This window comes from Phaseolus vulgaris, chromosome 9 (assembly GCF_000499845.2).
Source record: "Phaseolus vulgaris cultivar G19833 chromosome 9, P. vulgaris v2.0, whole genome shotgun sequence".
NCBI classification, from domain to species: domain Eukaryota; kingdom Viridiplantae; phylum Streptophyta; class Magnoliopsida; order Fabales; family Fabaceae; genus Phaseolus; species Phaseolus vulgaris.
The window spans coordinates 12,715,250-12,729,348 of record NC_023751.2 but is presented as its reverse complement, the minus strand read 5'-3'; the positions used below and the strand labels follow the sequence as shown (position 1 = coordinate 12,729,348).

General features: G+C 33.8%; 2 protein-coding genes across 5 annotated transcripts; both read left to right on the top strand.

Moving 5' to 3' along the window:
- Positions 1-1,174: 1,174 nt before the first annotated feature.
- LOC137820808 (root phototropism protein 2-like) lies at positions 1,175-4,477 on the top strand. Its single transcript, XM_068625064.1, has 4 exons — positions 1,175-1,411; positions 1,554-1,623; positions 1,720-2,841; positions 3,704-4,477. The coding sequence occupies exons 1-4, from the start codon at positions 1,356-1,358 to the stop codon at positions 4,196-4,198; spliced, it is 1,743 nt and encodes a 580-aa protein (XP_068481165.1). The 5' UTR covers positions 1,175-1,355; the 3' UTR covers positions 4,199-4,477.
- A 1,460-nt stretch (positions 4,478-5,937) lies between these two features.
- LOC137821305 (uncharacterized) lies at positions 5,938-9,179 on the top strand. 4 transcript variants are annotated; one of them, XR_011082781.1, is made up of 3 exons: positions 5,938-6,927; positions 7,294-7,425; positions 8,746-9,179. XR_011082781.1 is itself a non-coding variant. In XM_068625824.1 (2 exons), the coding sequence occupies exon 1, from the start codon at positions 6,094-6,096 to the stop codon at positions 6,877-6,879; it is 786 nt and encodes a 261-aa protein (XP_068481925.1). In that variant the 5' UTR covers positions 5,938-6,093; the 3' UTR covers positions 6,880-6,927; positions 8,746-9,179. The 4 variants fall into 4 exon arrangements, 2 of the variants coding, with proteins under 2 accessions (XP_068481925.1, XP_068481924.1); XR_011082780.1 differs by having other exon boundaries at positions 5,938-6,952; XM_068625824.1 differs by lacking the exon at positions 7,294-7,425.
- The last annotated feature ends 4,920 nt before the right edge of the window (positions 9,180-14,099 follow it).

Below are 14,099 nucleotides of genomic sequence, written 5' to 3'. Positions count from 1 at the left end.
CATTATACAGAAGTTCATAATCGACGACATGATTAAGGTCAACTCATGTTTTGTTATTTTTTGTCTCTCTCAATGAGAATTATAATTGAGGGGGCGAATAACAAAATCTAACAAGCTGGATATGGTAACTCGAAATTCCTAGGAGTTCATGAATGAATGATTCGCCCAAATATGATATGAATGCAAGCTTTTTTTCTTTCATCCTTTAACTTTTTTCTTCTGCTTGCTATTTACAGGGTTAACCCACCAAATTCTTTCTTCTGCTTGGTAATAACCCACCGACTTTCAGCTTTGAATCAATAACCACTAAACCAATCCTTTGTGGACTATAATTTTAGCAAGTACTATTGATCAATCTGGATAACTTTCCAAGCTTCCCATGTGCAAATTATGTGGGAAGAAAAGCTACACGCCAGAAATCCTAAACATTAAAGAATAAATTCTAGAAAGTGAAAAACAGAAAATGAAGGTTAAGAAAAAGGAAACAGAATAAGATAACCTCAGGAAGAAAAAAAATAGTAGCAAATAGAGGTCGTGTAGCTACAAAAAAATTCATTGCTAAAGGTCAATTTCAAACTTCCCACTTGTATGGAAGCAGCTAGCGGGTTAACCGTGAGCTTGGTTCGAATCAATAGCCTCTAAACATGAGTTTGAGTAGAAAGAAGCAAAGGCAAACAGCTGCTTTTTTCAGAAGCAACTCATTGCTGTGAATATTGTGTCCTTGACGGTGACAGGTTAACCAATGAAAGTTTATTGGGAGTCACTGAACTCGTGTAGAACAGTTTTCATATGATATACATTCAATTTTTTTAACTATAAAAATTAAAATATCACTGTGTAGATAATGATTGCTAAGAATCATCTAATAATTTTCTGAGGCTAGGAATTAAAACATGGAATATCATTAGATAAGAGTACTACATATATAATAATTTTTCATCATACGTGATTAGTTTACTTTTTTCCTCATCTTTCAAATTACCTACTTATCTTATAACATTTATTCACCTTTCTTTTTCTCTTCATATCTATCATCTGTGCTACTCCCTTTTCGAATTAAAAATCTATGAACTGTCTTAAATTTAAGTTATGAAGAGTGTGATACTCTGAGCTTAAAAAGAATCACTTTAATGAAAGGATAAATAAGACAACAACAAGCCAGTGAAAAGAAAGCATGCCAGACTTGGACCACAGTGACAAACTCAACTCATTACTAGACAACAGTCACCGTAATGAAATGAATGTACAGGAATAAAAACAATCTCCTTATAGCAACAACCAAGCACGCCATATAACCCGCTGTTACTCTCAAACCCTTAATCTATTCAGACCACGAAAAACCAACTACATCATCCATGGCAACCCCCAGCCCCACCAGATTATCCCTTGCCATGGAGAGAACCGGGCAATGGTAAACACCACTCGGCTCCTTCATTTTCAATATTCTCACGACTTAACTTATTCTCCTATGCACAGTTTCAAGAATCAATTAGTGAGTTGTGTTAATGTTAGTTGTTATGAGAATAAATTTCATGAATCAATTGTTGTTGCAGGATTTTCTCCCCAGAAATTCCAACCGATGTTATTGTTGCAGTGGGAGAAGCCAATTTTTCTCTCCACAAGGTACCAAAATTTTGCACTGTTGCAAGGAACTTCATCAATTCTTCTTATATATGTGATTTTGGGTATTGAATTTGTAAGTGTTGGATTTGTTAACAGTTTATTCTGGCCGCAAAAAGCAACTCCATCAGAAAGGTCATAATGGAATCAGAGGAGAGTGACTTAACCAGAATAGACCTCACGAACATACCTGGAGGCCAAGAAGCTTTCGAGAAAGTAGTGAAGTTTTGTTACGGCGTCAACTTCGAGATCACCGTTCACAACGTCGCTCCACTGCACTGCGCCGCCGTATTCCTCCAGATGACCGACGAGTATTGCGACGGAAACCTTGCCGGAAGAACGGAGGATTTTCTCTCACAGGTGGGCGTCTCCACTCTCCACAGCGCCATCGCGGTTCTCAAGTCCTGCCGGCAGCTTCTCCCATTGGCCACCGAAATCAACGTCGTTGACCGCTGCGTTGACGTAATCAGCTCCAAGGCTTGCCGCGAGATGAACTTTCCGAGCCAGTCGCCGCCGAACTGGTGGACGGAGGAGCTCGCCGTGCTCGACGTAAATTCATTCGCAAAGGTAATTGCCGCCATGAAACAGCGAGGCGCTAGGTATCTATCCGTCGCCGGAGCGTTGATCACGTACACCGAACGAGCGCTGCGGGAGCTCGTCCGCGACCACAGCGGCGGCGGAAGAGGAATCCTGTCGGCGCATTCCGGTGATTCGGATTCGGAGTCAAGAAAAAGCGAACAACGCGAGGTTCTGCAGTCTATAGTCCCGCTCTTCCCGGCGGAGAAAGCGGCGTTTCCGATCAACTTTCTCTGCTGCCTCCTTCGGTGCGCGATCTATCTCCGCGCGTCGACCGCGTGCAAGCGCGAGCTAGAGAAGCGGGTCACAGAGATCCTGGAGCACGTGACGGTGGACGACCTCCTTGTGCTTACGTTCACCTACGACGGAGAGAGGCTCTTGGATCTGGACAGCGTGAGGAGGATCATATCCGGCTTTGTGGAGAAGGAGAAGAGCACAACGGTGTTCAACGCAGGCGCCAACTTCAACGAACACTTCTCCCCCTCGATGCAGCGCGTGGCCAAAACCATCGACGCATACCTCGCTGAGATCGCCGCTTACGGCGAACTCCCCATCTCTAAGTTCAACGGCATCTCCATCCTCATTCCCGGAGGCGCTAGAAAATCCGACGACGATCTATACCGTGCCGTTGATATCTACCTCAAGGTACACACTATGTCATTGTCATCAAGTTCCCCCCAAAAGAGGGATTAACTAAACAAGGACACCTTTTGGAATTAAACTAATTAACTAATAGTCTGCAAGTTTTTTTTTTAATCACCATACTGAATAACTACCAGTATACTAACACATTTAAAATTAAGGTTAAATTATTTGAATTAATCTTTAATTTAGTATTTTAAGTTTTTTTTTTCTTTCTTTTTTTACTCACTATCATTCTTTCTCTTTAAGCTCTTAAAGTAATTAAATTGCATAACTAGTGCTTCAATTATTGAATATCTATCAGTTCAATTGTTGTTATGTCACTAACATTCCCTAAATAATTTAGAAAATTAATTAACATGATATCTAATACTTAAAAAATTAGTTATGTAATGTGTTTTACTTTAGAAATTACCTAACAGAGAATAACAGAGCATTCTCAGGATATAATTGATTATTTATTTATTTATTTCAAGTATATAATCAAATAAATACATCATTCTCTCTTCTAATAGAGTATAAAGCATATATACAAATTTCTGGATATTAGAAATGATACTTTAAATAATCTTTTAATGTTAAAAATTCTTTACAGTAACTTTGATATATCAGCAAAAAAGGTTGTGCAGAAATAAAAAGATATAATGATAAAAAAAGAGTCTATATATAAATAATGTGCAGTTATTATTTTAAAAATTTATCTAAATTTATATTTTAAATTATACCTAAATTAATAATTAGTTAAAAAATTGTCCAAAATGCGATTAACCATACAAGTAAGTAACTTAGGAAAGGCACGATCTAACCTAAACCTAACCAGTGATCAAGTAACTAACTAACTAACTCCACACGCGTGTTGTTGCAGGCGCACCCGAACCTGGACGAGATAGAGAAGGAGAAGGTGTGCAGTGTAATGGACCCACTGAAACTATCATACGAGGCGCGTGTGCACGCGTCGAAGAACAAGCGGTTGCCGTTGCAGATCGTCCTTCACGCGCTGTATTACGACCAACTACACTTAAGGAGTGGTGCGGCGGAGGACAAGGAGGCGGGAGCGGCGGCAGTGGAGAAGAAACAGCTTCAAGCTGACGTGTCGCTGGTGAGGGAGAACGAGGAGTTGCGATCGGAGCTGATGAAGATGAAAATGTACATTACCGATATGCAGAAAAATGGTAACGGAACGTCGTCGTCTGGGAAGGAAACTAGTGCGCCTGCGAAAAGGCCAACGTTTTTGTCGTCCATGTCGAAGAAACTGAGCAAGTTGAACCCATTCAAGAATGGGTCTAAGGACACGTCACACATTGACGATGCCCCCGTGGACTTGACCAAGCCCAGAAGGAGAAGGTTCTCCATTTCCTAGATTTCTTCTGTTCAACCGTCATCACTGTTCTTACTGAATTCAAATTTCCTGGTTTTTTAGTCAAAATATATCCCGTGAAAAGTATTTTTTTGAAAGTTAGTTACGTGTTTGTTACTTTTTTAGTGGTGTCAATTTGTAATTAATAAAAAGAGTGAAATATGATTGGATTTCTTATTTCTTATACTAGATTTGATCATATTTGTATTTGATTGGGATAGGAGCTACAAGTTGCAGTGTGAATTAATTATAATTATAATACAATGTTCTGATTGGGGCTAACTTTCCATCTTCTTTCATTCTGCCATGATATTTTGACTCACTTGTATTTTCTTAACTTAACAAATACATTAATTAATCAATATTAGTCTCGCGACTTTCAATTTTGAAAAGTTAACATAAAACATAAATATAATTTGTCCTTAATAAGAAACATATCAGGTAAACTTCAAGAAGTCATAAAATATAGGTAAGTACAAAATTATTAGATATAATTTCTAAGTTTAATGAGATTTGTGGTCAAATCCCTCTCATAAACCTTTTAATAAAAAAGTATTAAACAAATCGAATTCTCACTCCCACCTCACTAATAGAAGTTTTATAAGAGAATGGGAATAGAATGTTGCTTCCCACAACACCACTGGCAAGAGAGAAGAGAGCGTCAATCTCGGAGCCAAATATATTAAGATACTTAATATATTTTTACCAAAAGAATTATACCTATTTGGAATTTTTCTTGGGATGCAATGGAAGAGCCCATACCCATAATTATCCGTCACATGATGTCCAAGATTACTCAATTAACTGGTAGCTAGGATCCTAGTTCTCACATTAAGACTTCTCGAGCTTAAATGTTGAACCGAGTTCTAATGAAGTACAATTTAAAAGTTTTGCCAGCACATTGGCTGGTACAACTTCAGACTGGTTCAATAACCTTCCTGATAGAGCAATACAGTGTCTTGATGACTTTCTTCGTCTTTTTATCGACCAATTCACAACCAACACTGTAAAGTCATCAAAGTTAAGTGATACATTTGATGTAAGAAAATAAAGTTTTGAGTGATTGAAGGAATATCTCAAAAGGTTTTGCGAGATCACGGTAAAAATCTTGCAACCGAATGAAGCCACCTGCACAAAATAATTAATATGTTGTACGAGGTTGAGACCCTTCTTTGGATGGACTTAAGAAAGGGTTGGAGAATAATTCCTTAAAATAGGATAAGGGCATGATCACACCTATAGAGAAGAAAACAAGTAACACCTATATACTAGTGATAAAAGCGTAGAACCTGCACTCTGGTCAGAGGTGGTGGTTTATTTATAAAATGGGGGAGTACAGATTCAAGGAAATAAAATTAAAAAAGGTGTATGGGTGTAAATAGCAACTCCCGAGTTGTTTGCGGCTGAATAGTGACCAAATTCTTCCTACATCCAATATTTTTGAATCTGCAACCAACACAATTTTAAAATTCCGAAAATATCCTTTATTTCGGAAATGAAAATCTAGAATTAAAATAATGCAGTCTAAAGTAGATATAAAAACTTTTTATGTTTCCAAAACAAAATCAAAAGCCCATTCCGAATAAAAATAGTAATACCAAAAAGAATACATTAAGGGCATTTTCGTCATTTTTTACTGGAATTGGGTGCAGATATGGTGCAGGAAGCAATTGCCCTAATTTATTCGAGTACAGGCCCAACCCACCCTTCTCAAACAAAAACACCTTTGCCATTTCCATTTTCTAGTTTCACCATCTCGTTGTGAGAAAGAAACTGTAAAACCTAGCCTCTCCTTGTATATGCGTCGCCGGAATCTACAAAAGAAAGGCGAAGAGAGAGTTATTCCAATATTTGTCAGTGATAAGATACAAATTTGAAGATAGATAGCGGTATTCAATATGTCTTCAAATAAGAGCGAGGAGAAATCTCAGGCCGCGGCGGACAGAATTAAGGCGGCGGCGTTGACTGCGGCAAAGGGGCTGAGCCGTGCGCAGGCGGAGCGGGCAGCGGCGGCGGCTGCGCGGAACGTGAATGCATACGGGCAGAAGGAGGAGGGGCCGAGCCGATGGCAGGAGAAGAGGGAGGCAAAGCGGCAGATGTATCTGATGAGTACCGAGAAGGCCGTGAAATTGGGCGAAAGGAAGGATCTGAAGCCTTCGAGATCCGCTTCCGGCGGCGCTGCGCAGTGCCAAAAGTGCTTCCAGAGCGGACACTGGACTTACGAGTGCAAGAACGAGAGGGTTTATATTTCAAGGCCTTCGCGGACGCAACAGCTTAAAGACCCTAAACTGAGACCGAGGGTCGATGCGCCTGTCGCGTATGATTTGGATTTGGATGGCGATGTTCCTGATGGTGATGTTAAGGAGGAAAAGGAGAAGGGAAAGAGGAAGAAGAAGAAGAAGAGTGAAAAGAAGCGTCGTCGTTATGATTCTGAGAGTGATAGTGGCAGTGTTACATCTTCTGTCACTGGATCGGATTCTTCTTCTGAGAGTAGTTCGAGTTCTGATTCGGAGGAGGAACGGAGGCGGAGGAGGAGGAAGAAGAAGCAGAGGGAGAGATTAAGACGCAGCAGGAGGAGTCATAGTTCATCTTCAGGGTCGGAGTCCGATACAGATTCTGGTTCCGACTCTGACTCGGATGATAAGAGCAGCCGGAGGAAGAAGACGCGTAGTCGTAGGCGTTAAATGAGATTGTGGCCAGGTCCATGGAGGCAATCATCAACTGCAATTATGGTGATTGTTTAGGAATTGCTAATGGGTAATGTAGAGTTTTGGTGGATTTTGATTGGGTTGTATTTCCTTGTATTCTTTCAACATTTTAATCCTGGTACTCGCAACTTAGGTTTATTTTTTCGACATTTAAATTTGCGGATGTGCTTTGTGTTATTGTGAGGTGCTCAAGATGTTGGATGGTTTTTGTTTCTAGCTTATAATTCTGCTGTACTTACTCATTTTTCTTGCCTAAGAACAGGTCTTGTCAGCACCACGTTTGATACATTGTCATCGAAGTTCTTGTCACTTTTTATTGTTTCGCCAAAATTTAGCCGCTGGTCCATCCCTTGTTTCATCTTGAGCGTCTCTGTTTTTTTTTTTATGCAGGTTTCCATCTCAGTTTGCATTTCTTGCGTCAAGTTAGTCAACCCTTCACGCAGCTACCTTAGCCGTCTTCAAATCTTTTGATCAAAGCTATGGAAAATGACTCTCAATGTTTGCTCCGAACATAGAACCAATGTATTACAACACACTCCATGTTCATAAATGTTTATTGTAGATTATGGAATGAATAAATTTCTTGTACCTCAAAGAATTTAGTAATCCAACCAATTGGCATACTGTCAATCCCAGTAGATTTTGGTTTTCATGAATTCATGCTTCTGGTCAATCGATATTTTGTTCCGCCATCAATTTTAGTCTATCACTTGGTCTTGTTACCTAAATTTGTCGATTTTTTTAATCAGCACTTAATTTCGTTGATGGGTCTAGATTATATTAAACTGACTGAGCATAATTTACTTTATCTTGTTACCTAATTTACTGCATCATGATATTTCTGAAAATGAAAATGGAAAATCATTTCCTATCCTAGGATTTCCATTTTACATATTTCCAATGGCCATTGTGCATCCTGACATTGTTATCTCTTCCTCCTTGTTCATGCTACTTTAGCTTGAGAAAGGGTGTTGGATTATCTTGAGTGTTTTAGATTATCTCTACACTTCTTTAAAATAGATATTTAAAACATTATTGAATCAATTATTCATCTGATTGAGGAGGCAATCTTAGGACTTGTTTCTTAACTGGATTCCCGTTTCTTTTTAATTAGGGTGGGCGGGCAGTGTTATTCTATTTGTGGGTTTGTGCTTGTGTAAGGAATATTACTCTATCTCGTCATTTTAAAGCTAGGCCTAATGCTACCCAATACTTAATTATCAGTATCAGTAAATAGGTCGCTTGGATTAGTATTTTATATCACATCTGATACATCATTAGACATTATATCAATGTAATGGAGTATTATTGAAAGCCTCCTTCTCTTCCTGCCTAAACCCTATAATTTCTACAGTTTTGAAAAAGTTTGTCTGTGAGTATGCCTTGTTTAGAATCCAGTCTTGATCATTGCAATTTTTTAGTTGCTACTTCGCAGATTAATGAAATCAGAAGATGCAATATTATTATGACCGTCTTTTCTCTCTATTTTTCTCCATGCATGAAATTAAATTAGTATTCTTTTGCTACATTTGAATTTTTTATATTTAATGTAAGCCACTTTCTTGTTGAAATGCTAAAGTAGTTCCTTAACACTTGGTAATAGTGCACCTCGCAGAGTTCACTCTTATTATTTGCAAGTGTCCATGCCATACCATTAAATTCTAACATGTATATGTTCCTGTGTCCACATATATCAATGCATCTATGATGTGTGGGTGAAAGAAGTTTCACTGTTACGCCTTTAATCCGATGAAATGTTTGAATCCCTTTTGAAGTAAAATTGAAAGATACTCATATTTTTACTGGTTCTGGGGGTATTCTGAAATTTCTGAATGTATGTAGGCACCTGCTAAAGCGGGAATGCATGGCACTCATTTTTGTTTGCTGCAACACAACTTGTGGCGACCGTGGCTGGGACTGCGACTCTAAGTATCTTGGTCAAGCCGAAGGTTCAACATAGGGGGATTCAGCATATCATATTCTTCACTCTTGGATACTTTTTCTTAGGGATGGCAAAGCCGGCCAGCCGTCCCGCATTGGCCCGCCCCGCGTTTGGCCCGTAAAAATGCGGGACGGGTTGGCCCGTCCCGCAAAGTTATTGCGGGCTAGAATTCCCAATCCGCCCCGCATAAGAGCTGGTCCGCGGGTTTGCGGGCCAGTCCGTGTTCTTTTTTTTTAAAATTAAATATTTTTTTTTTTTTACATTTTGTTCTTAAAAAATTGTCAAATTAAACCTATATATTTGTTATTATCAAACATAATTTTTTTTTTCTTTTCAAATATAGTCAAACATCAAAACATTAAACATTAAGATAAATATCAAATATCACTATTCTTCCACTTCCAAAACATTAAAAATACCTAATTCCAAAACAACATAAACATTAATTCTAAACATTAAACATAAACATTAATTCTAAAACATTAAACATAAACATTAATTCTAAAACATTAAACATAAACATTATTGACATTCATCCATTTCAATAACATTAGATGCCACCCTATTCATAATTATAATCTTCTCCGTCATCTGCATATATTAAAACAATGACAATTAATTAATTAATTTTCATAAAAATAATACAATAAAATAAGATAACTTTTGGTTCAATTGAAGGCTTGGTCATGGGTAACTTCTAAAATACCTTCTGACTGGTGTCTTGCTCCAAGGGTTGTTGTTCTTTTGCAGTTTGTTTTGAGTTTGTACGGGTTTTTAGTGGTAGATTTTAGTGGTTCCTGTTATTCAATCCTTATTTATTGCTGATAAAAAAAAACAATAAAAATAAGATAAAATAAAATAATCGAATTACCTTCAGAAAATCCATGTTTCCAACTAGAAGTACAAATGATTGCTTCCACGTTTGTGGGCCAGCTCGCCCCGCCCCGCACGGGTTGCGGGCTAATGCGGGGCGGGCTAATGCGGGTTAGCGGGTTGAAAAGGTCAGTCCGCCCCGCATTTTTTACCTGCGGGGCCGCGGACCGGCCCGCACGACCCGTCCCGCTTTGCCATCCCTACTTTTTCTCACTGGTTATAAGAAAACAAGTATTTGCGCTCACTCTTTAAACTCCAATCAATTGTTGTTGACATAATTAATGATCTAATCCTTTAGTTTGTGGGTTATTAAAGAAGTTTGCATTTAGTTTATGAGCTCCTAAATAGTTAATGAAAGGGAAGTGTGATGATTAGTATTCAATATAAGGGCGTGTAACAAGAGTCATGTATGTGTAATGGGCTTAAAAAGGTTCAATCTCAAAGCACTCGATGCATACTAATAAAAAAGTACTCTATTCTCCAAAAGAGTTAAGAGGTTGTGACAATAGTCTTGAAATGCATTGTTAGATAAGTCTCTGAAATTAAAATAACAAGTAAATAAATTTTACTTTATTATTGTTATTGTAAAGTATAAACATTAGTCAATATTATCATATAAATTAAACATACACTTTTGTGTATGTTTCGAGTATAAAATATTTAAAATTTAATCATTAATTATTATCATTCTTACAATTATCAGCATTATCAATATTATTTCAATTTTATTTTTATATTTAGATTAATATAATTATATTAAGTTAATTAATTTTTATAAATATTGTAGTAAATTTAGCTTTATTTTCGTTGTCTTGTATTCATTATCCATTATCCAATATAGAAGATAAAATTAGTCTAACAACTTAAATATTTATCTTATATTCATCACATATAACAACTTGTTCAAATTACTCACAATTACATTATTAGTATTTTTTCCAAACAAGAGTTCAAAATATTCCGAGAAAAATTGTTTTAAAATCCCTTGAAAAAACATTATTAGAATGAGATATAGAAAACTTGATAGGGAAAACAAATCGGATATTATTCTTATTATATTTTCTTTAATGTATACCAAACACTTAAATATTTTTTTTTAATTTTCTTATATTTAAAAATTAAGAAGAAATAAAGTAAGCGATTAAATGTGTTTTTTTTTATGTAATGTGAAATTAATTTTTGTTAGTACAATTTTACTCTTACTGTAGTAAAAAAACTATTAAAAATAAGTTATTATTAATTTTTTTATTCACATTACAAATAAATTTCTTTATATTATAATATTTGTATATGATTCATTATTAATATAAATATTATAATATAATTTATGTTAAAAATTTATTTATCACGTAAGAAAATTAATAATGTTCCAACAATTTAAATTAAAAACAAAAATTAATTTTACATAAAAAAAGAAATAGAGAAAAGAAAATATATATCTAACCTAAGGTAACTATTACACATTGGATCTATGCATTTATTGGGCCGTGTTTGTGTATCGTTGTCTTGTACAGTGAAAATAGCGAAGCACAAGTCCAGACTCCAAACTAACCCTAACATTCAACAAAAAAATAATGAATATAGGGGACCATGTTCCATTGGAGGACCATCTCACTCTTCAACTTTATGAATTATTTGTTATAAATTGTTTACCATAATGTTTGTTTTGAAACTCTTAAATGTGTACTGTAAAAAGTAGATTTATGGGTACAGTGTTTGTAAATATGAATATATGATTTTTTTTTTATGATTTCTTAAGAAAATCATTTTTATTAGAGTTTTTTTCTGAATAAGATTACTTCACTTATTTTTTCTTTTGGTTTTTGTTTTCAACTGTGCAACTATAAAGAGTTGCTTGAGTCTCACTTCACATATGAACATAAAATAAATTTGGCAACTGTTTCCCTGTTTTTAATTTTTATAGAAATAGCATATAAACAATTACATTGATCATTCATTTATTGTCACATCTACAATTCATATTAAAATGTCACCATTTCCCACGAATCATTAATGCACCCTCACTTTTCTTCATAAATGCTTATGTGTTATACTACTGGGAACATTTAATTAACTCGTTTTCTTACCAACTCTATACGCAACTTTTTCTAATATTAATTTTTTCCCAAGATTAAATGAAAATATATTATTAAATTATTTAAAATCAATTATTCATCAAAAATATATTCTACATTTAATCACAATTCACGAAATTTATTTTTGCATGTGTATGTAAGAAATATAATATTTTATAGTATTTGTGTATTGTATAATTATAATTATTTTATCACACATTTCACGCTCTTAAAAGAATTTGACTCAGATGTATTACTAATGTAAAATATTTTATATTATTTGATTATAAAGTGGAAAGTGTAATAAAATCGTTAGTATTTTAGCAATTATTTTAAAATTACATTTGAGATAATCCTAATTAGCTAATAATATAAAAACTAAAAAATAGATATGTATTTAATTTTTAAAAAGATAATATTTATTTCTAGTCTTTATTATAATGGTACTGTAATACTTGTTTTATATATAGGTTTAGAGAAAAGTAGTTTTAAATTAAATGAAAATGTTATTTGAAAAAAGTTATAAAATTGAAGTAAAATATTTTTTTAATTCTTGTAAATATTTATTTTTGTAACATTTTGTCGTCGACATTTTTTTTGTAATTTAAAATTCATATCTTAAGAAATATGACCCCATTATCATTTTGATTTTGAAAAGATAGGTTTAGTTAAATTGAATTTTTTAAATATTAAAATCTTATTAGAAAGGACTTTAAAAACACTTTTTTTTTCTTCATCTTCTTCTTTATTTGAAAGCTAATATAATTCAAAATAAACATCATGTGAATTTGAATGTCAACACCAGGACAATAGTAGACATAATTGGTGTAAGCTTTTTGAAATTCATCATAAGGGCATCTTATATGATAGTATATGGAACCATTTATCATATGATATACCCCACTTTCATATGGTAGATTTTTAATGCCAAATATATTGGCATAAATTTATACAATGATGCATAAGGTGACAATCATAAGCCACGTGAAAACCCTTACGTAAATCCAATTTCGTTATAAAAAATTACATGGCTTTTGTAGAGAGAGCAATGTTTGAACTATAGAAGAATCGATTATTCAAATTGGTCATGATTCATATTTCATATAATATAATAATAAAAAGACAAATCTCTGTCAACAAGTTTACTTCTGATTGTTATCACTGTGACTTGAGTTTGATTATAAATTGTATTTATTGATAGGGGAATCAAACGTTTTTATACTCTTAATATAAACTTTTATAAATAATGAGCTTCACACAAATGTCTTAAAATTGTGTGTATGTGTTGCATAGAATACTGACACTTATTTTTAGTTTAAAAAATATATTTTAAATTTCTAATAATTTTAACATAGTTTTACTATAATTTTAAAAATGAAAATATATTAATTGTTTAAAAATTTAAATTTATTGTAAAAATTATTTATTATGATTATAAAAATGAATAACAAATTATTTTGAATCCGTCATTAGAAACATCTTTATGCTAAAAAAATTTGTAACATATTTGTGTACATAAATCTTTATTTTCAATTGATATATTCATATTATATAATATATAAATATGCATCATCGTGTATTTTACACTTTAGAGATTATACTTATTTTCGTGTTTATGTATACTTATCTCCATGTCTGTGTCGTATACATAGTCGATAAAAGAACACAACTCTCTCTTTATACCCATGAGGAAAATATAATACTATTATTAATATTTTATCCATAATGTTGTTACTATTCAGTTATTAAATTATAATTATATATATTATCATTGCTAATGTCACTGTTTTATTAAAATTAAGGAATAAGAAGAAAAATATTCAAATGACATATTGTAATGTAAGACATCATTTCAATTTTGATAGTAAAAATGTTTAAAATGTTATTTAATCTTTTTATAAAATTCAAATACTGATACTAGGATACTGAAAGCTGGCTATTAGTTTAAAGTATTAATTGGTGATAGTTATCACTACCATACTCATCTTCATTATACTTATTGTTATTAAAAAAAATAAGAGATAGTATGTGTAATACGATTTTATTTTTTAATAGAGCGCAATGTAATTTTAAATTCAAGTAATAAGAGATAGTGGTGTGTGATTTGAACTTTTTTTACCATTAGAGTTAGTCTAATAATAGTGGACGTTTGAATACTTGCATAAAGTCTTAGAATTAAATTCTAATAGTGTTGTTCAACACCAAAAATGCATTTAAAAAGTGAAAAATACTTCATTTTGGTTTTCACTTGAAGGTCGTTAATAAATAATAAAAAATTGAATATATCTCACATATTTTATAATTAT